The sequence below is a fragment of the Leucopleurus acutus genome (genome assembly GCF_964270905.1).
Source record: "Leucopleurus acutus genome assembly, chromosome: 10".
Classification (NCBI taxonomy): Eukaryota; Metazoa; Chordata; class Mammalia; order Artiodactyla; family Delphinidae; genus Leucopleurus; species Leucopleurus acutus.
In genome coordinates, this window is record NC_139153.1 from 36,597,060 (window position 1) to 36,620,535 (window position 23,476).

Consider the following 23,476-nt stretch of genomic DNA (forward strand, 5'->3'; position numbering starts at 1 on the left):
ATGACCCATTCTTGTTTCTTCTGTGTCTGCTCAAATCTTTTGCCCGTTTCTTGGGTTGTTTGTCATTTTCATATTTACTTTCAGAAATTTTTTTGTTCTAGATACTAATCCTTTTTTTGGTTATGTGTGTTGCAAATATCTTCTCCCACTGTTTGGCTATTTTTTCACTCTTTGTGGTGTCTTTTTTTTTTGATATTTATATATTTATTTTGGCTGCACCAGGTCTTAGTTGTGGCATGTTTGGTTGCAGCATGCAGGATCTTTAGTTGTGGCATGCGGACTTCTTAGTTGCGGCATGCATGTGGGATCTAGTTCCCCGACCAGGGATCAAACCCGGGCCCCCTGCATTGGGAGCGTGGAGTCCCACCCACTGGACCACCAGGGAAGTCCCTGTGGTGTCTTTTGATGAACAGAAGGTTTTTTATTTTAATATAGTTAGATTTATTAGTCTTTAACTTTGTGGTTTATCCTTCTTTGTATCTTGTTTCAGAAAACTCTCCTGCCCAAAGATTATAAAGATATTCTCTTATTTTCTTCTGAAAGTTTAATAGTCTTGTCTTTTGTGTATAAGCCTTTAGTGCAGCTGGGATTGATTGTTGTGTCTTCTCTGAGGTAGGGATCTATTTTTTTTCCACAGGTATAAGCAGCACCTTGAAATGGCCATCCGCTTCACATTTGTCTGTGGTGGTAATGCTGGCATTGATTCCATGTGCTCATGGGTCTCTTTGTGGCCCTTTATTCTGTTCCTTTTGTTCTGGCCAGCTTATCTAAAACTGAGCTATTCTATTTCTACCTTAATTTCTGTGGCTTTATAATTCTTTATCTGGCAAAGAAACTTTTGATTATTTTTGTACATTTTAATATTAGTGTGTTAAGTCAACAAGGACCAAAAAGATTGTTTGAATTTGTATTGGAATTGCATGGGCTGTGTAGATTGTATTTTGGAGAATTGACATAATTGTGATGTTGATTATTCCAGTCTGTGAATTTGGTACGTCTTCATTTATTTGTCTTTTTAGCATAGCTTTAAATGTTTTTTCATCAAGATTCTGCAAAAATGTTAGATTTATTCTTAATGCTGTGTGTGTATATTTTTTCTTTAATTAAGATATAATTCACACACTCTTTTAAAGTGTAGAGTTTGGGGCTTCCCTGGTGGCGCAGTGGTTAAGAATCTGCCTACCAATGCAGGGGACACGGGTTCGAGCCCTGGCCTGGGAAGATCCCACATGCCACTGAGCAACTAAGCCCATGTGCCACAACTACTGAGCCTGTGCTCTAGAGCCCGCGAGCCACACTACTGAGCCTACGTGCCACAACTACTAAAGCCCGTGCACCTAGAGCCCATGCTTCACAAGAGAAGCCACCGCAATGAGAAGCCTACACACCACAGCGAAGAGTAGCCCCTGCTCGCTGCAACTAGAGAAAGCCTGCGTGCAGCAATGAAGACCCAATGCAGCCAAATAAATAAATAAATAAATTGGTATCTTAAATGCCCTTCTAAATAATGCAAAACCTTAGAATAATGTAACTCTGATCTTTTTATTTATGCTATTGATGTTTTGTATTTTATTTCTATTGTGATAAATTTTTAATCCCATAAAATAATGTTACTGTTTTATATAGTCACTTTTTTTACTTACAAATATATTACTGTCTTTATTCTTCATTCTTATATTGCTATTGAGAAATATCTGTCAGTATAACTGTATTTCCTTTGAAGGTTACCTGTCTTTTCTTTCTAGCTATCTTTAGTATTTTCTTTATGTCTTTTATATTCTGCAGTTGCACTGTGATATGTCTAGATACGAATATCTTATTATTATAGAATTTGGGAGTTGTAGATCTTTCTAAATCTTTGGGTTGGTATTTTTCATCAGTTCTGGAAAGTTTTCAGCCATTATGTCTTTGTATATTGCCCTTTCCCCATTCTCTCTTCTTGTAGAACTGTGACTGGATGTTATATTAGAACTCTCTTAGGTTTCCATTTCTCTTAACTTTTTGTAGTCCCCTTTTTTGTGTCACTATTGCTTTTTAGGTCATATTTTTAGTTCTTACGTTTTTCTTTTTTTTAATGTATATATATTTTTAATTAATTTATTTATATTTGGCTGCATTGGATCTTCATTGCAGTACACGGGCTTCTCATTGCAGTGGCTTCTCTTGTTGCAGAGCACGGGCTGTAGGCACATGGGCTTCAGTAGTTGTGGCTCACGGGGTCTAGAGCACAGGCTCAGTAGTTGTGGCGCACGGGCTTAGTTGCTCAGCAGCATGTGGGATCTTCCTGGACCAGGGCTCAAACCTGTGTCCCCTCCATTGGCAGGCGGATTCTTAACCACTGTGCCACGAGGGAAGCCCCCATTTCTTATATTTTTCTTTGAAATCTGCTCTTAAACCAATCTATTGAGTTCTTACATTTTAATGTTTATATTTTTCTTATTTTCGAAGTAGTTTCTATTTTGGGGATTGCTTATGTCTTCAGTCCTATTATTTCTTTAAACGTTTTCAACATATTTTTTATTCTGTAGCAGATAATTCAATATCTGAATTATTTGCATGTGTTTTTGCTGTCATTTCTGCTAGCTTTCTCTTGTGACTCTTTTCTTATTTTTTCCCTTTGATATTTGGCTGCACTGGGTCTTTGTTGCTGTGCATGGGCTTTCTCTGGTTGTGGCAAGCGGGGGCTACTCTTCGTTGCGGTGCGTGGGCTTCTCATTGCGGTGACTTCTCATTGTGGAGCATGGCCTCTAGGCGCGCAGGCTTCAGTAGCTGCAATACGTGGGCTCTGTAGTCGTGGTGCGTAGGCTCTAGAGTGCAGGCTCAGTAGTTGTGGTGGGTGGGCTTGTTGCTCCTCGGCATGTGGGATCTTCCCAGACCAGGGATCGAACCCATGTCCCCTGCATTAGCAGACAGATTCTCTACCACTGCACCACCAGGGAAGTCCTCTTGTGATTCTTATTCTTGTGTGTTTCATGAATTTTGACTATGAACTTATATTTCTTGGAACTTTATCTATAGGGAGACTTAGGCTTAGATTGAAGTTGGGTTCATCTAGAGAAGATTTGTTGCTTATCCCAGGCACCTGGCCTCTCTTCGTTAGGGCTAGCTTATGGTGAAGAGTTCTCAGAGGAGATTCCTCTCATGCCTCTCTTCTCTCCAAAGTGCCATGGATTTAGCTGGGTGGAGGTTGAGGTCGGTAGTCTTCCTTTTCCCTGGCAGCAGAGAAACTGAATTGTTTTGAATTCCCAGTTACACTGCATCCATGGCCTTTGGATTCCCAGCTTTGGGCAGACCCTGGCCTTTATCTCTTGTCCTTGCAGCCTCAAGGAGGCTTGAAAACTAAAGGTTAGGTTATCTTGTCTTATAGGTGCCTTCAGGTGAAGGCAGTGTTCTTGTTCATCCGGGTTCCTGCTTTTACTCTATTCTTGCTTTTATGTACATTGCTTACTCCTTATTGGCAGCACATGGATACATTTTTAAAGCTTTACTCTTTGTTTAACATTGCATCCAGCATTATTCTTTTTCTTTTTTAAAAATATTTATTTATTTATTTGGCTGTACCGGGTCTTAGTTGTGGCGTGGGGGGTCTTTGTTGTAGCACAAGGGATCTTTAACTGTGGCATGTGGGATCTAGTTCTCTGACCAGGGATCAAACCCGGGCCCCCTGCATTAGGAGCACAGAGTCTTAGCCACTGGACCACCAGGGAAGTCCCCCAGCATTGTTCTTACTGGAAAGTTTCAGTTAGTTTATCCCCACCATACTTCAGGAAAAGAAAATATTCAAATAAGGTGTTAAATAGTTTAAAAATAGAAGTGATAATCAGGACAATCATTAGCTTCTGTCCTTTAGTCTTGTATCCCTTAAGCTGGGTCTTATCCTTTAAATTGCCTTTCTTAGTGTATTAGTAATAATTAGCCTTTATTTAGCAAATCATTTATTTTTTTCTTCAAGTCTTTCTGTAATGAGATAGGGCATAAATAAATAAAATAATTTCATTCCAGAATGCCTTTAAAACATACACTTAGTTCTTCAGAAGAGGAATTGAGGCCCATGTATCTTTTACTCGTAAGAATTTTTAAATTTGTAATAGAGTTTTCAAAGTTATGTCTTAGAATACCAATCTGCTGGAACAGGATGCTTTAAAAGTAGTAACTGATTTACAATAAAATACTAAAGTGATATTTTTTTTCTCTTCTCCTTGCTAATGTACAGCCAGATTCTCCTGAATATAAAGCTGCTTGCAAACTCTGGGATTTGTACCTTCGAACAAGAAATGAGTTTGTTCAGAAAGGAGAAGCAGATGATGAAGATGATGATGAAGATGGGCAAGACAATCAAGGCACAGTGACTGAAGGAGTAAGTGTGCCACTGGAATAGGTGATAGATAGGCTACTGGGACGTGGATGAGGCCCCTGCCTGTGATTTCTCTTGGCCACTGTGGGCAGGTGGGCTTTCTGTGCAGTTGTGTTGATAAGTGGGAGGGTAAAGGGACACGCAGCCAGCGAGCCCCATTCCAGTTACAAGGGATTCTAGGACATCCTGCACTACATGTAACATGCATGGTTGCTTTCATGAATTGCTCTTACATTAATGCATATTTCCTGCTCAGTTTTAAAGAGAATCTTCATATTATCAAGGACTGGTCCAGTATTGCTATATTGAGATATTTTGTAAGGGTAGGCAGTGTTGTGATTGAAAGTTGGAAAGTTGATGAAGTCACTTTAGTTAGGAATATTTTTGTGGGTTAGGCTGGTTCCTAGAACATGCCAGGTGTGTTCCTGCCTCTGGAATTTTGCAGTTGCTCTTACTTCTGCTTCCTTTGACTCTGCCTGTGACTATGTCTTCTGCATTATTCTAACATCACTTAAAATAATGTAAACTGGGAGAAGGGGCTTCCCTGGTGGCGCAGTGGTTGAGAGTCCACCTGCCGATGCAGGGGACGTGGGTTTGTGCCCTGGTCCGGGAGGATCCCACGTGCCGCGGAGCGGCTGGGCCCGTGAGCCATGGCCGCTGAGCCTGCGTGTCCGGAGCCTGTGCTCCGCAACGGGAGAGGCCACAACAGTGAGAGGCCCCCGTACCACAAAAAAAAAAAAAAAAAAACTGAGAGAAGACTTTCCTAACCACTCTGTCAAATTGTTTGCTCTGTGCTCCTCCTTTCCCATCATCACATCACTCTGTTCTGTGATCTATAGCTTTTATCACTATATGTGAAATAACGTATTTAGAATTAGTTTATGTGTTTACTTTCTGTCTTCCTCAAGTAAAATGATAGCTCCACAAAAGATATCACCTTGTTTACCTATTCTGGCATCTAGACTCTGCCCGACATGTAGGTACTGAAAAATACTTGCTGAATGAACACACATGTTTAAAAAGAGGAAAAAGAACAGTAAAAGGAATTGCATCTCTCTTCTGCAACTAAATAGTAAGACACCCAAAGAATAAGTTATGTGAATGCATTCATACTCCCTGCTCCCTTTGTCATCTGCAACATTTTTCCAAAGTAGCTGGTTGGGTTGGGAGAAGAGGAATCTTGGCTGCAGGACATAACTCACCTCTTTGAAGCTTACTCTGTAGTGTCATGTTTTAACTAGTAAGTAAATGACTTAAACACGAATATTTTCGTCTGCTTTCATCAGTGTTATCTTGGTTCTTCTCTAAGCTTAGGTGGTTGGTGAGTCTCAGCTAATCACATATCTTATATGTTAAATATTTATTGCGTGTCTGTTTGCCAGGTGTTGTGCTGGTAGGCTCAAGAGATGTCAGTACCCTCTCTCTGGGCTTAATGTTGGACTTTAAAATTGAGACTTTACTAAATAAGACTTCTGTTGGATTAGGACAAAAATACTAGTGCTTTTATGATTTAAACCAGAATTAACCATTAATCTTTACTTTATATGCCCAAAACATGGTTTGGACTTAAAATACTATTTAATATAAACCTTGACTGAGACATCCCATTTCTGACTGTAGAACAGGGGTCCATGGCCTGTTAGGAACCAGACTGCACAACAGGAGGTGAGCGGCAGGCGAGCGAGCGACGCTTCCATCTGCCGCTCCCCATTGCTCTCGTTACCACCTGAACCATCCTCTGCATTGCTCGCATTACCACCTGACCACCCACCCTCCCCATCCGTGGAAAAATTTTCTTCCACGAAACCAGTCCCTGGGGCCAAAAAGCTTGGGGACTGCTGCTCTAGAAACTGGCTTCAGACTTAGACCCTCCCTGGCCACCTACTCTTTGGGACATATCTTTTCCCATATTGAAACAGTGACTAAGGTAGGAGTAAGCCAGCCAGTGTGGAGAGCAGAAGTGATTGCATCAATTGGCTTAATCTCCATTCAATTTTGATATAACTTGAATTCGGTTGTTAGATCTGGCAGAGCACCCCATAGTTAAAAGTATGTAGTTCCAGAAGTATTTAGTTGTTCCACCAGAATACCAAGATTTCAGTAGACGTGAACAGCAGATACAGAAATGGGCAGGTATCATGGGGCACGTTTTCTCCATCTCAGTTACTCAGACCCTTGAAAGGTATGCATTTCCATCATTTCACACATATGGCACTTTAACTTCACTGTTGCAGTGTTTGCTGTGAATAGAGTCCAGTAAAAGGACCTGATTCAAAGGATTTAGTTACTGAAATAATATGAGTGGCCTCATTAGTTTCAAATATGCTGTCCTGGGAGTATAACCCCTCATGACCAGCATCAGAGAATTTCTGTGGTATTCTTGAAAATTGTACTTAAAATAAGTATTGTTTAGAAGTTGCTCTTTTGAATTAGCTGTAAAATTTTAGAAGCTGTTTAATATCAGCATTTATTTTTGGATTTCTCTCACCAAGGTACATATTTCTTCCCTCTCTCATTCCTTACAACCGCCTCTATCCAGTCTTCTCCAAGTTACTTGAAGGAGATCCTGGAGCAGCTTCTTGAAGCCATAGTTGTAGCCACAAATCCATCAGGACGTCTCATTAGCGAACTTTTTCAGAAACTGCCTTCTAAAGTGGTAAGTGATGCAGTTGAAGACAGGTGGATTAAAGTGTTTTTTGTTTTTGTTTTTTAAGTACTTCAGAAATTCTGTTAGTTCTTAGTAAATAAGGTAAGGCTAATGCAAGGCATTGGAGATAGCCAGCAGATCCTCCTCATGGCCTCAGCAGTAAGCACATAGGATATGTTCTGTCATTTTACTTCAGCAAAAGGTTGTGGATTTTTTTTTAAATTGTGTTTTTGTTTTTTTGATTGGTAATTCATTTTGTTTTTTGTTTCTGTGATCGTAAAATATACAATAACATAAGATTTACCTTTTAACCATTTTAAGTGTACAGTTCAGTGGCATTAAGTACATTCATATTGTTGTGCAATTATCACTACCATCCATCTCCAGAACTTTTTCATTTTCCTACCCATTAAACAATAACTCTCCACTTTTCCCTCCTGCCAGTCCCTGGAAACCACAGTTCTGCTTCTATGAATTTGACTACTCTAAGTACCTCATTTAAGAGGAATTGTACAGTATTTGTTCTTTTGTGTCTGGCTTATTTCACTTAGTGTAGTTTATCCATGTTGTAGTATGTGTCAGGATTTCCTTCCTCTTTAAGACTGAATCCATTGTATGTATATACCACATATTACTACTTTTTGTTTATCCATTCATTTGTTGGTGGACATTTGGGTTGTTTCTAAGATTAGTAATTCTTAAATGATCAAATAGGGGAGGGGGGAGAAAAAGATAAAATAAGCAGCTAAACTAAACCTTTTATTTATAAAAGAGAAGCCACATTCTCTACTCAGGAGACAGAATGAGAGCAAGATAAATGAGTTCTTCCTCTCTTAGTTCTCTTTGATCGTCTGGTGATAAAGAAGAGAGAGAGACCTAATAAGTACTCTTCTACCCCAAAGAGGAAGAGGGTTTCTAGACCAATGAAACCCTTTAAAAGTGTTAGAACTCCTTGTGGCTTCACATCCAAGAAGCAATTAGCATAGCTAAAGTTCCACTTTAGCCTTTGGAACTACAAAAATTTCTGTGGCCTCTGCATTCTTACATTTCTAGATAAAGATATACTTTTAGAAGTACTCTACTGTAATGCTTAACTCCATTGTGACCATTCTCTTTTTTTTTATCTAACTCTTAAGGACAAGGACTGACGTATTTTCGTTTGTGTCCCTGCCACGTAATTGGAACCCAGCATGTCAGAGGTTTGCTAGAAGTGCTTGTTGACTGCTGGGTAGCATGCAACTTTACCCATCAGTCATCAACAAGACTAGTTATTTACAATGTGACTAGTTGTAGGACAATTACAACATTAGAAATAAAGCATATCTGACCACTGCTGTCCTAAGCATGGATCTGATTAGAAAAATATAATGATTATATTGGTTATACATTTAAAATTTCAAGGAAAGAAAAAACCAGTAAGACAGTTCTTCAAAAATGAAACATAGAATTATCATATGATACAGCCATTCTACTTTGGATATATACCAAAAGAGTGTAAGCAAGGTCTCAAAGAGGTATTTGTACAACCATGTTCATAGCAGTATTATTCACAATAGCTGAAACATGGAAGCAACCCAGGTGTTCCTCTACATGTGAATGAATAAATAAAATGTATATACAGACAATGGAGTATTATTCAGCCTTTAAGAAGAATGAAATTCTGACCCATGCTGCAGTAAGAATGAACCCTGAACACATTATGCTAAGTGAAATAAGCCTGTCACAAAAGAACAAATATTGTATGATTCCTGTTTCAAGGAGGTACTTAGAGTAGCCAAATTCATAGAGAGAAAAAGTAAAATTGTGGTTTCCAGGGGATGACAGGAGGGGAAGGTGGATAGCTGTTGTTTAATGGGTATGGAGTTTCAGTTTGGGAAGGTGAAAAGTTCTGGAGATGGATGATGGTGATGGTTGCACAATAATATGAATGTATTTAAAGCCACTGAACTGTATACTTAAAAAGTTTAAATGGTAAATTTTATGTATTTTTTACCACAATAAAGAAATAAGAAAAGAGTACAGTCTTTACTCAGGATTTATTCTTACTCTGCATGATACAGTCAGTAGTGATCAAGCCATCAAGGGTGAGTTGGGTGACTAAAACATTACTACCCAGTTCCCCCATTCTGGGAGGGTTTTCAGGGACACCATGCAGCAGGAATTGATATGGGAAAGCAGATTCCCATTGGTCCCTTGGGGTGTGACAGTTTGAAAGACAACAAGGACTGAGACCTGGAAGGTCTTTCCTTTCCTTTCCTTTCCTTTATAAATCTTTCCTGAGTGAGACTGGCTAAGTGGGAGAGGTAGATTGGGAATACCTGGGCCAACAACTTGGTTTATGCTGTACCCTAGCCTGGGCATCTCTGCCATAATTTGTCTTCTGAATTGTTTCTCAGAAGTAGAATTGTTGAAGAGAAGGGGCAGGCAAGGGGTTTGATCTAAGGAAGAAAAGGAGTAGGGTTAAGAAAATAGAGAGGGGTAAGCTGAGGGATCAGATGAAATGAGATCATCCCTTTAGCCCAGTAATTGAGTGAACGCTGTGGTCTCTCATTGTTGTTGTTGTTTTTGTTTTTTTGGGCTCCAAGGATTTGAACAGGTAGGAAGAGCCTGGAGAGCACAGTCTGACTTTCCTCGACACTTGTCCCCCACTGAAGAGACCAACTTTTGATTTTTGGTTGACTTCAATTATTTTCTCCAAGGAATAAAACCTGTAGGAAAGACTCAGGGCAGTGAATGAACTCCAGGCTTTGTGAAACCCTTCGAGTATATTCTTCTAACATGTTTAACTCTTTTTCTTTTGTTGAGCTAATATTTGATAAGAAATCAGAAATTGTTTATAATTTTGCTTTGATTCTTTAATGTATTTTCATTGAAAATGTGTTTTATTTTGACTGAGATAAGGAGAAGCATTAAGTTAGACCTGAAGCTAACAAATCTTGCAACCTGACTTCTTGTAGATCCTTAGTATTTTATATGAAATAGGATATAATTGTGCTATTTAGATTGCTAAATTAAAAGAGTTTATAATAAGCCCTTCAAAAACGTTCATTTGCTTCATTTCCTGGCATAGATATCTTGGGATCTTAAATTTAAAATTGTGTGATCTGTGAATTTAGAAAATTTAAAAACATTAAGTTGTGGTGTATTAGTTATATAATGATAATTACCCAATACTACCTGTAAAGTCCTACAACATGCTGTTGGGTATCTCATGAAGCTTGTAAAAATCAAATGCTTTCTGCTTCAAATATAACAAACAATATGCTGTATAACTGTGTCTTTAGCCTTAATCTCACAAAGCTGCTCAATTGATTAACAGATAGTCAGTATACTTCCTTGTTTTCTCATTAGTTGGATACTTTTACTTATTAAGCATGCTTGGGTTTTGTCTTCCAGCAATATCCAGACTATTATGCAATAATTAAGGAGCCTATAGACCTCAAGACCATTGCCCAGAGGATACAGGTATGAAGGTGACCATATGTAAAAATAACATCATTTAGGGCAGATTGGCCTGTGGTCATTTTTTAGGGCCTTTTAGAAAAACAGAGAAGCAGGTATCTCTGTAAGGAGTTACTAGCAATATAATGTAAATAAATTAGAGATGTTACTGAGTATAGCGTTGGGGGAGTAAACACCGCGTCCCTTTTGCATTTTTTTCTGTAGGAAGGAAAGGAAAATTTTCATTGGCATAGTAAATCTTGACCTTAGGACAAAAATTAAAGTGCATTGGTCATCGCCATTTCTGATTGTGAAAGGTACATTGGGAACAAAAGCTTTGTTGTTTATTTTTATTTGCTTTCAAATAGTTTTAGTATATCTCAGAGTAAAAGTTAACCTACAACAGACATTAAGAGTGTAAGGTTAGTGAAAATAGAGACTTTGTTCTCTTTGAGTGCCCCCCCCCGTGTCTCCAGCAGTAATAGCAGCAAGTAACACTCACCTAGATAGAATTCCTATGTGTTAGCTAATTAATTCTTATAACTCCTCTATGAGGTAGATACTGTTATTATTCCCATTTTAAAGATAAGAAAACTGAAGCACAGAGATGGTAAGTCACTTGCCTGAGTCATCAACTAATGAGAAAAGTTAGGATTTGAATCCAGACAGTCTGGCTCCAAAGTCTATACTCTTTAATGAATTAGTATTCATGAAGCATTTAGAACAGTGGTTGGCACAGTAAACACTATATGTTTGCTAAATAAAACAACTTTTACCTTTTTTGATTTCTTAAAAAGTATAAGTTGTTTTTATGAGAATAGTGTAGCTCTGGTTTTGTTACCTATCTCAAAAACTGTTTTGTAAGTGGACCATAGTAATAGTTTATAAAAGAGAAGATGACTTTATATATTGTTCACATGTGTACTTTCCAATGAAGTCTTAGAATATGGTGACAGTTTAAAATTACGTAGAGTTTTTTTTTTTTAAAGTTCATGTTGCTTAAGAGGAACTGCTATATTTTGTTGTTTACTATAGAATGGAAGCTACAAGAGTGTTCATGCAATGGCCAAAGATATAGATCTCCTAGCAAAAAATGCCAAAACTTATAATGAGCCTGGTTCTCAAGTATTCAAGGTCAGTTTTGTTGTTGTTGCTTTCATTGATAAGAGTAGAGACCAATATTTTTGTTTTTGTTTTTTTTTGTGGTACGCGGGCCTCTCACTGTTGTGGCCTCTCCTGTTGCGGAGCACAGGCTCCGGACACGCAGGCTCAGTGGCCATGGCTCACGGGCCCAGCCGCTCCGCGGCATGTGGGATCTTCCCGGACTGGGGCACAAACCCGTTTCCCCTGCATTGGCAGGTGGACTCTCAACCACTGTACCACCAGGGAAGCCTGAGACCAATATTTTTATATAACAACTTTATTGAGACAAAATTCACATACTATACATTTTACCCAAAGTGTATAATTTAATGGCTTTTAGTATATTCACCAAGTTGTGTAGCCATCACTACAATGAATTAGCAGTCACTCTCCATTTCCTCCCAACCTCCCTAACCTTAGGCAACCACCAGTCTACTTTCTGTCTCTGTGAATTTGCCTATTCTCAACATTTCATATAAATGGAATTATTCAATTTGTGGTCCTTTGTGACTGGTTTCTTTCACTTAGCATCATGTTTTCAAGGTATTCATTTTGTAGCATGTATTTCTTTTTATTCCCAAATAGTATTCAATTAAATGTATATATCATGTTTCATTTACCCGTTCATCAGTTGCTAGGCATTGGGTTGCTTCCACTTTGGGGCTATTATAAATAATGCTGCTATGAGCATTCATGTATAAGTTTTTTTTTTTTTTAATAATATATTTATTTATTTTTGGCTGTGTTGGGTCTTTGTTGCTGCGCATGGGCTTTCTCTAATTGTGGTGAGCAGGGGCTACTCTTCATTGTGGTGCGCGGGCTTCTCATTGTGGTGGCTTCTCTTGTTGCAGAGCACGGGCTCTAGGCATGCGGGCTTCAGTAGTTGTGGCTTGCAGGCTCCAGTAGTTGTGGCTCGCGGGCTCTAGAGCACAGGCTCAGTGGTTGTGGCGCATGGGCTTAGTTGCTCCGCGGCATGTGGGATCTTCCTGGACCAGGGCTTGAACCCATGTCCCCTGCATTAGCAGGTGGATTCTCCACCAGTGTGCCACCAGGGAAGCCCCGTGTATAAGTTTTTATGCAGACATATATTTTTATTTTTCTTGAATACATACCTAGGAATGGAATTGCCTGGCCACATGGTAACTATATTTTTAATTTTTTTGAGGAACCACCAAATTGTTGTGTTTTTGGTTTTTTTGTTTGTTTTGTTTTGTTTTGGCTGCATTGGGTCTTCGTTGCTGCACTCTGGCTTTCTCCAGTTGTGGCAAGTGGGGGCTACTCTTCATTGCAGTGTGTGGGCTTCTCTTGTTGTGGAGCATGGGCTCTAGGCACGTGGGCTTCAGTAGTTGAGGCATGCAGGCTCAGTAGTTGCGGCACGTGGGCTCTAGGGTGCGTGGGCTCAGTAGTTGTGGCTCACGGGGTCTAGAGCACAGGCTCAGTAGTTGTGGCGCACGGGCCTAGTTGCTCCGCGGCATGTGGGATCTTCCCAGACCAGGGCTCAAACCCGTGTCCCCCGCATTGGCAGGCGGATCCTTAACCACTGCGCCACCAGGGAAGTCGCCACCAAATTGTTTTTCAAGCCACTGTACCAACATTCCCACTAGCAATGTGCAAGTGTAATTTCTCTACATCCTCACCAATGCTTGTTTCTATTTTTGGTTTTATTATAGCCATTCTAGTGGGTATGAAGTACTATCTCATTATGGGTTTTTTTGTTGTTGTTGTTGTTTTGTGGTATGCAGGCCTCTCACTGTTGTGGCCTCTCCCATTGCGGAGCACAGGCTCCGGATGCGCAGGCTCAGCGGCCATGGCTCACGGGCCCAGCCACTCCGCGGCATGTAGGATCCTCCCGGACCGGGGCACGAACCCGTGTCCCCTGCATCAGCAGGCGGACTCTCAACCACTGCGCCACCAGGGAAGCCCCCTCATTATGGTTTTGATTAGCATTTTTTTTTTTGGCTGTGCCATGCAGCTTGCATGACCTCAGTTCCCCCACCAGGGAATGAACTCAGGCCATGGCAGTAAAAGCCCGGAATCCTAACCACTAGGCCACCAGGGAACTCCCTGATTAGCATTTTCTAATGATTAGTGATGTTGAGTATCTTTTCATGTGCATATTGGCCATTCATATGTCTTCTTTAAAAAAAAAAGTCTGTTCAGATCTTCAGCCCATTTTTTAATTGGGTTATCTGTCTTTTAATAAAAAGTTGAGTTGTTAGAGTCCTTTGCATAGTCTGGACATTAGACCAGACATATGATTTACAAGTATTTTCTCCCATTCTATGGATTGTCTTTTCATTTTCGCGATAGTATCCTTTGCTGCACAAAAGTTTTTAATTTTGGGAATTCCCTGGCAGTCCAGTGGTTAGGACACTGTGCTTCCACTGCAGGGGGCACGGGTTTCATCCCTGGTCGGGAAACTTAAGATCCCTCATGCTGAGTGGTGCTGCAAAAAAAAAAAAAAGTCTTTAATTTTAATAAAGTATTTAATTTTGGTTCAGTCCAGTTTGTCTGTTATTTTCTTAGGTTGCTTGTGCTTTTAGTGTCTTATCTAAGAAACCATTACCTAATCCAAGGCTGCAAAGATTTACACCTACGTTTTCTTCTAAGAATTTTATAGTTTAGCTCTTACATTTAGATCTTTGAGCCATTTTGAATTAATTTTTATATACATGAGGTAGGCGTGAGTTAGGAGTCCACATTCCTTTGCCATGGAGTATTCATTTGTCCCAGCGCCTTATGTTGAAAAGACTATTCTTTCCCCATTGAATTGTCTTGGCAACCCTGTTGAAAATCAGTTGACTCTAGATGTGTGGGTTTATTTCTGGATTCTTGGTTCTAATCCATTCATCTGTATGTCTTTCTCTGAGCCAGACAAGGTTTATTTTTGATCCACTTTGTAGTTAAATATTGATGTAGTCCCTGCATTTAAACCCCACTGATATAAAAATCAATCTATGTAGTATAGTACACAAAGTAAAATGACTATTTCATTGCTTTGCAGTTCTCTCCTGGAAGTTTTGTAGTCCTTCTACATAATGAACTGTAATGACAGTTGCTTGTAGAAATTTCTAGAATTAATAATATATCATTGGGAACTTAGCAAAGGATGGTCAGAAAATCTTTTGGGAGTAAAATCATTTAGATTTACAGAATGCTGATTCAGTTTCTTTTGGTAGTTAATTTTAACTTTTATCTTGTATCTTTTTAAGAAACTTTGAGTGGAAATCAGGAATGAAATCCTCGTATTCTTAATCCTTGATAGGACATTTTAATAGTGTAGTACTGTTTGTTGATGCAGTTAAGAATTTTACTTCTTGGTCTGATTAATTTTCCTAAACTAAATTTTGGAGAGAAGGGAAACTTGGATTTGATATATGCTGTTAATTTAAGCAAGTATATTCATCCTAAATTTACATGCCTAATCTTTAATCTTAGAAGTGGACCTTTGTTTCAGTTTTAAGGTTAGTGTACACAGGTAGAGTTCATTGTATTTTCACCCCTGCTTTTCCCTGTTCAGCATTAGGTCTTTGTCTCTTACCTGAATAATTGTGAAAGAGCTAGGTGGCTTTTCAACTTGTATTTAATTATGGAGATGTTTTGGAGGCTTGTGGAAAGGTTAGAGGATGCAGCTTTCTGGATATTGAATGGAAGTCTACTCCAGATGGAAGGAGTGCCGTAGAAAGTGTCCAGTACATGATTGCGGGCATTTTAAACTGCCCGTTTTCTCTATACTTTTTCTAAGCCAAGTAATTTTATCTTAACAGGATGCAAATTCTATTAAGAAAATATTTTACATGAAAAAGGCAGAAATTGAACATCATGAAATGACTAAGTCAAGCCTTCGGATGAGGTAGGTTAAAAAAATGTCTAAAATCCTTGTACCTTTATTATTTGCCAAATTTTCTCAGTATAGTGGAAAGTAAGATGCATGTTGCATTTCAAGATTACATTTACAGTTGATAATGTGATTCTGAAGAGAGTAGTGTTAACTCTTACCCAGTCCCTTCATTGCAGCTGAAGGGCTTTATTTAAAAAGAAACAATTTTTAAGACTTAACACTGCTATATACTTCTATTGCCTTATACAAATACATATATATTATATATCACATTGTGTGTAATGTATATTAAAGATATAACGTGTACTATATAAATATATGTACAGGCATACCTTGGAGATACTGCAGGTTCATTTCCAGACTACTGCAATTAAAATGAATATCACACTAAAGTGAGTCACACAATTTTTTGGTTTCCCAGTGCATATAAAAGTTATATGCAAAAAAAAAAGTTATATGCACAGTATACTGTAGTTAAATGTGCAGTAGCATTAGGTCTAAAAAACCAGTGTATATGCCTTAATTTAAAAACACTTTATTGCTTAAAAATGCTAACCATCGTCTGAGCCTTCAGCAAGTTGTAGTCTTTGTGCTGGTGGAGGGTGTTGCCTCTGTTAATGCTGCTGGCTGGTCAGGGTGGTGGTTGCTGAAGGCTGGGGTGGCTGTGGCGGTTTCCTAAAACAAGACAGCAGTGTCGTTTGCCCCATCAGTTCTCTCTTCTTTTCACTAATGATTTCTCTGTAGCATGCGATGCTGTTTGATGGCGTTTTACCCACAGAACTTCTTTCAAAATTGGAGTCAGTCCTCTCAAATCCTGACGCTGCTTTATCAACTAAGTTTATGTAATATTCTAAATCCTTTGTTGTTGTTTCAACAATCTTCATAGCATCTTCACCAGGAGTAGGTTCCGTCTAAAGAAACTACTTTCTCTACTCATCCATATGAAGCAATGTCCTCAACTGTTGAAGTTTTATCATGAGATTGTAGCAGTTCAGTCACATCTTCAGGCTCTATTTCTAATTCTAGTTCTCTTGCGGTTTCCACCCCATCTGTAGTTTAAAGTCTTAAACCCCTCAAAGTCACCCATGAGGGTTGGAACCCACTTTTTCTAAACTTCTGTTAATGTTCATGTTCTTTCCATGAATCACAGATGTACTTAATGGCATCTGGAATAAATGAATCCTTTCCAGAAAGTTTTCAATTGAATTTGCCCAGATCCATCAGAGGAATCACCGTCTGTGGCAGCTGTAGCCTTACGAAATGTATTTCTTAAATAATAAGACTTGAAAGTTGAAATTACTCCTTGGTCCCCGAGCTACAGAATGGATGTTGTGTCAGCAGACATGAAAACAACACAAATCTCGTGCATCTCCATTAGAGCTCTTGGGTGACCGGGTACATTTTCAGTGAGCAGTACTATTTTCCAGATCTTTCTTTCTGAGCAGTAGGTCTCAACAGCAGGCTTAAAATATTCAGTAAACCATGTTGTAAACAGATGTGCTGTCATCCAGGCTTTGTTGCTCCATTTGTTGAGCACAGGCAGAGTAGATTTAGCATAATTCTTAAGGGCCCTAGGATTTTTCAGAATAGTAAATGAGCACTGGCTTCAGCTTAAAGTCATCAGCTACATTAGCCCTAACAAGAGAGTCAGCCTGTCCTTTGAAACTTTGAAACCAGACATTGACTTCTCCTCTCTAGGTGTGAAAGCCTTGGATGGCATCTTCCATGATAAGTATGTTTCGTCTACACTGAAAATCTGTTGTTTAGTTATAGCTACTTTTATTAATAATCTTAGCTAAATCTTCTGGATAACTTGCTGCAGCTTCTATATCAGTACTTGCTGCTTCACCTTGCACTTTTATAGAGATGACTTCTTTCCTTAAACCTCATGAACCAAACTCTGCTAGCTTCAGACTTTGATTCTGCAGCTTCCTCACCTCTCTCAGCCTTCATAAAATTGAAGAGAGTTAGGGCCTTGCTCCGGATTAGGCATTGGCTTAAGGGAATGTTGTAGGTGGTTTGACCTTCTATCTAACAGTTTCTTCGTATCAGCAATAAGGCTGTTTTACTGTGTTATCATTCCTGTGTTCACTGGAGTAGCACTTTTAATTTCCTTCAAGAACTTTTCCTTTGCTTTCGTAACTTGGCTAACTGGTGCAAGAGGCCTAGTTTCCAGCCTGTCTGAACTTTCAGCATGCCTTACTCACTGAGCTTAATCATTTGTAGCTTTTGATTGAAACCGAGAAACATGCAACTCTTCCTTTCCCTTGAATGCTTAGAGGCCAGTGTAGGGTTATTAATTGGCCTAATTTCAGCATTGTTGCGTCCCAGGAAGTAGGGAGGCCTGAGGAGAGGGAGAAAGACGAGGGAATAGCTGGTCGGTGGAGCAGTCAGAACACACACAACGTTTATTAAGTTTGCTGTCTCATATGGGTGTGGTTCATGGTACCCCCAAATAATTACAATAATAACAACAGAGATAACTGATCACAGATCACCACAACAAATATAATAATAATGGAAAGGTTTGAGATATTGCAAGAATTACCAAAATGTGACACAGAGATGCGAAGTGAGCAAATGCTGTTGTAAAAATGGTGCCGAAAGACTTGCTTGATTCAGAGTTGCCACAAACCTTTAATTTGTAAAAAATGCAGTATCTGCGAAGTTTAATAAAGCAAAGCGAGATAAAACAATGTATGCCTGTAATATTACATTTGTATATGATGTATAGTAGTATATATTTATATTTGCAGTAAGAATATTTAGCCAGGTATCAGGAGGTCTGAAGTCTCACCCTAGCTTACCTTGTGCTAGGACTGTGACTTTGAACAAGTCTTTTACTTCTGGGATTCCATTTCCTCCTACCTGAAATGGAAAGATTGATTGGCTACTTTTGAAGCTTTCTTCTGACCCAGACATTTGCTGTGTTACTAAATCCTATGGTCACTGTGGTGACCATAAGCTGTCTGGGATCAGCCCTGGTTTATGCTTTTCCACAGAGTCCCAGATTTTGGAGCAAAGCCTCCTGCACAGTAGAGACTCAGAAATATTTGTGTTGTTTTGTTTGTTTTTTCTGCCACGCCGTGTGGCATGTGGGATCTTAGTTCCCTGACCGGGGATGGAACCCGGGGTCCCTGCAGTGGAAGCGTGAAGTATTAACCACTGGACCACCAGGGAAGTCCCTGAGTGTTTCTTTTTAAGAAAAGAAAAAGAAAATGGTTGTTTCCTTTTTGTTATTCAGCATTCTGATTTCAGCTGTCAGTTTTCTGAGTTTTTTTTAACCTTGTCTCTGGATAGGACTCCATCAAATTTGGCTGCAGCCAGGCTGACAGGTCCTTCGCACAGTAAAGGCAGCCTTGGTGAAGAGAGAAATCCCAGTAACAAGTACTACCGGTGAGAGAGAGTGTGTTTAGTCTGAGAGCTGACCCATGTTTATGAGGATAAGCATGCTAGCATTTTCTTGATGACTATCTTGAAGTAATATTTTTGGGTGTAGTTGGGTTATTATGAGAATTTGTTGTCAGATATCTTACTTAAAAGGTATAGTAGGCCTGACCTCACCTCTGAGAAAACACTTAAGCAGAAGTTGTTTGTCAGGTAGAGTTTAATATTACCAGTAAATCGTGAGGTAAAATGCTGAAAGATTTTGTGTTCATAATAGAATTTGTTTTCATTGTAAAATCTGAGCATATTTAGAATTAACCAGCAATTATGAATGAATCTTCATTTTTCATTAAAAAAGGAGTAGTGCTGCATTTAAGTAAAAAACAAATTGCAAGTAGCCTGCTTTAGGCTTTCTACCACCACTCCCTCTTTTCTAAGAGAAAAAAATTAGTCATCTTGGTTAAGATTGATTGTGGGGAATATAAAAAGTACAAAGTAAATTGAGGAGGCAGTTGAATAGAAACTCTTTCTTTGATGTGAATGCCTTGTTAACAGTCCCTACTTCCTATAAAGTAGCCAAATTATTATAACATCTTTCCCTGCCTTCTAATTGCTTGTTTTTCTTTGTAGTAATAAACGAGCAGTCCAAGGGGGTCGTTTATCAGCAATTACCATGGCACTTCAGTATGGCTCAGAAAGTGAAGAGGATGCTGCTTTAGCTGGTAGGCATTAAGTTGTGACTAGTTAAGTGGCGTCTCAGTGGATCCTTCTGGTTAAGGAAAATTATAGTTATTTTGGTCTGGCCGGGAGTTTGTCTGTTTTTGGAGTACATACCTGTTTTGTTACATTTTAATTGAACTCTTGGTTGGCAAACTTATCGAGAGCTTATTACTACTTTATTTCATGTTAAAGCATGTATCAAAGTAAATAAATATTTGTGCAAAATCAATTAGTTTGATAGCCTTAGCAGATTCTGGTTTCAAACCTATGATGATAGTGAGTGCTAGTGACACCATCAGGAAATCCCAGGGAGACATTCACATCATCTTAGATTTCCAGGCTTATATTTTCAGTAGACTATAATTTTTTCTCACCTAGAGCTTATGATTTAAAGATAGCTGTAAATTATGATCAGAGCAGAATTCTCATTTAAACAAGTGAAACAAAGGGCATTGGGCACTAGGAATCCGTGTAGAAGTACACAGTTTGTAAAAAATAACAGCTGTAGAGGTATATTTGATTTCATTGTCTTTCTCCTAAGCGTGATATAATATTTTTTTATTTTACTGTAAATATTTTTTATATGTAGATATACTATTCATTTTATGAAATTACTCTTTTGATTTTATAATCAGGTGTGACACGAGAGATTTTTCTAGCTATGTCTTATTTTCTACTAAGTCTATGGAATTTCCTTTTTTAAAAATAATTTATTTATTTATTTATTTTTGGCTGCGTTGGGTCTTTGTTGCTGCGTGTGGGCTTTCTCTAGTTGTGGCGAGTGGGGGCTACTCTTCATTGCGGTGCTCGGACTTCTCATCGCGGTGGCTTCTCTTGTGGAGCACGGGCTCTAGGCGTGTGGGGGCTCAGTAGTTGTGGCTCGTAGGCTGTAGAGTGTAGCCTCAGTAGTTGTGGCGCACAGGCTTAGTTGCTCCACGGCATGTGAGATCTTCCTGGACCAGGGCTCGAACTTGTGTCCCCTGCATTGGCAGGCGGATTCTTAACCACTGTGCCACCAGGGAAGTCCCCAGTCTATAGAATTTCATAATTACTCTAGACTGCTGGAGTACGAATTTAATTTTTTGACACTCATCTACAGAATTAAATTTTTTTAACTTAAATTGGGCCTTATCAAAAATTGAAAGAAAATTTATCTCTTCATTATCTTTGTTTTGTGCTAACTGTAAAAGTGACACATATGTTATGTTTAGGTTTCCTTCTAACATTTGGTTACTTCATTAACCTTATAGTAGTATAACAAATAGAAGGAAGACTATACCACTTACAAAATTCTTAAAAAGCATTTATTGTTCTTTTTTTCCTAATAAATAGTACCTTTGTCACAAGAGGATTCTTAATTTAGTAACCTCAGGTATTAAGAAAACAAAGTAGATGCCAACCAACTTTGTATGTAGTAGATTCTTCAGGCTGTTATTCAGAACCTGTTTATCCTTAATTTAGTTGAGGTTTTAATATATTTGGTTTTCTACTTCCTGCTCCTGGAAACAACTTAGGGGGAGGTACAGTGAAAATAGCAAAGAAAGGATAACTCATGATCTTGGAGCAACAAGAAAGAGCTGATGGAAAGAAGGCAAAAGAATTCAAAGTGTGGCCTGGCTTCTTGAGGTGATTTGTTTTAGAGGCAAACCACACTGCATGTCCCTAAGCAGGTGGAGAAGGAGGTGGAGAAGAGCACCCATCCACAGTCACTATAAGAAGAGGAACGAAGTGAGCAATAGAAAAAGAAAAAACAGATAAAGCTTACAGTCTTCTCCCACCAACACAAAATAAGGCAAGAAGGCAAAAGGAAACATAGAAAAAGTGGGATAAATAGAAACAACTCCAAAAATTATGTCAGAAATCAGTGTTAGTGGCCTAAATTTTCCAATTAAGACAGTTCCAGATTGTATATTTAAAAAATCAGATTATATGCTAGTTACAAGAGATACATCTTCAATATAAAACTGTGTACTGGAAAGTTGAATGTCAAAGGATGGAAAAAGATATACCTGGCAAATAATAACCAAAGGGTAGTTATGTTGATTTCTCTTAAAATGGACTTTCAAACAATGCATTTCCAAAGATAAAATGGATTCACCTCATAATGATAAAAGGTTTATTGTATGAGGAAGATAAATTATAAAAGGGCTCAAAATACATGAAACAAACAGATGGAACTTCTTGGAGAAAGTGAAAACATTGCCCTTAGAGTGGGAGCCTGCTTCTCTCAATTGCTAGATAAACAGCCAAAACAGGGAAGACAGAAGACATGAATACACTTCCTCACAAGTGTATTTGTTCCCTGTTGCTGCTAAAACAAAACAAATTACCACAAACTTAACTGGCTTAAGACCACACAAATTTATTCTCTTCAGTTCTGGATGTCAGAAGTCTAAAATCAGGTTGTTGGCAGGCTAGTGTTCCTTCTGGAGGCTTTAGGGGATAATACACTTCCTTGCCTTTTCCAGTTTCTAGAGCTACCTGTATTCCACGGCCCTTTCCTCTCCATTCAGGACGCAGCACTCCAGTCTGCATCTGTCACCCCGTCTCCTTCCTCCTTTGGCCTTCTTGCCTGCCTTTCGTAAAGACCCTTGTGATTATGTTTAGTGCCCAGAGATTAATCCAGGATAATCTCCCACACTCAAAATTCCTCTCAATCATATCTGCAAAGTTTCTTTTGCCATATAAGGTAATATTCACAGGTTCTGTGGATTAGGACATGGTTGTATGTGGGGACCTATCGTTCAGCCTACCACAACAAGATGGTTATAACAGACAAGTATTCTACAATTAGAGAATACATGTTCTTCCCTGGTTCACATGGAATATTACAAAAATTGACCATGTACTTAGCCATGAAACAAATTTCAACAAATTTGAAAGATCGGGTATTATAGAGACCATGTTTCTGAGCACAGTGCAGCTATGATAGCAACTAATAATGAAAAGATATTAATTTTTTTTAATAGGTATTATTTATTTTGGCTGCTCTGGGTCTTAGTTGCAGCACACGGATTTTCGCTACAGCATGCAGGCTCTTAATTGTGGGATGCAGGCTCTTAGTTGTGGCCTGCATGCATGCTAGTTCCCTGACCAGGGGTCGAACCCGGGCCCCTGCATTGGAAGCACAGAGTCTTACCGACTGGACCACCAGGGAAGTCCCAAAGACACAATTTTTAAAAGGAGTAATAATAGAAGTTTAATTACTTGAAACTGAACAATAACAATGAAAATAATGCGTATCAAAACAGTGGAGGTGCAGTTACAGTGATACTTCAGAAGGAAATTTACAGGTCTGACTGCTTCTGTTTAGAAAGAAAAGCAGCTGAAAGTCAGTGAACTAATAAGTATCCAACATAAGTAAATAATAAGAAGAGCAGAGATGTTAGAAAAAAGAAGATAAAGAGCAGAAGTTAATTCATTAGAAAGGAAATCTATAATGGAAAAGATCAATAAAGTCCAAGTTTTTCTGTTACAGCAGTTAATAAAATAGGTAAATCTGTAGTGAGATTATCAAGAAACAGAAGGCACAAACAAAAAATATTAGGGGAAAGGGGGAGCATACAGAGAATAAAAAAAGAATGTAAGAACAGCATAATGCAAACAAATTTGAAAATTTAGATGAATGGATAAATTCCTAGAAAATGATAAATGCCTAAAAACTGATTCAAGAATAAAAAGGCTGATTAGTTATATCACCATTAAAGAAATTAAATTACTACTTACAAATATTCCTGCATAGAAAACACCAGGCCAGACATTCAAGGAACAGAATTATACATAAACCCCAGCAGTGAATAAAAAAGAGCTCCCCAATTCATTCTTTTTTTTTTTTTTTTTTTTTTTTTTTTTTTTTTGCGGTACGCAGGCCTCTCACTGTTGTGGCCTCTCCCGTTGCAGAGCACAGGCTCTGGACGCGCAGGCTCAGCGGCCATGGCTCACA

General features: G+C 38.8%; 1 protein-coding gene across 11 annotated transcripts in view; it reads left to right on the forward strand.

Annotated features, from left to right (window-relative positions):
* The window catches only part of PBRM1 (polybromo 1), a 101,292-nt gene that overhangs the window by 10,564 nt on the left and 67,252 nt on the right, over nt 1–23,476 (forward strand). For all 11 annotated transcript variants that reach the window (XM_082848517.1, XM_082848515.1, XM_082848521.1 and 8 more), the window contains 7 exons: nt 4,214–4,357; nt 6,894–7,010; nt 10,398–10,466; nt 11,478–11,576; nt 15,353–15,438; nt 18,727–18,822; nt 19,444–19,535. In XM_082848517.1, coding sequence (XP_082704643.1) covers nt 4,214–4,357; nt 6,894–7,010; nt 10,398–10,466; nt 11,478–11,576; nt 15,353–15,438; nt 18,727–18,822; nt 19,444–19,535 — 703 coding nt within the window. The remainder of the gene's footprint in view (nt 1–4,213; nt 4,358–6,893; nt 7,011–10,397; nt 10,467–11,477; nt 11,577–15,352; nt 15,439–18,726; nt 18,823–19,443; nt 19,536–23,476) is intronic.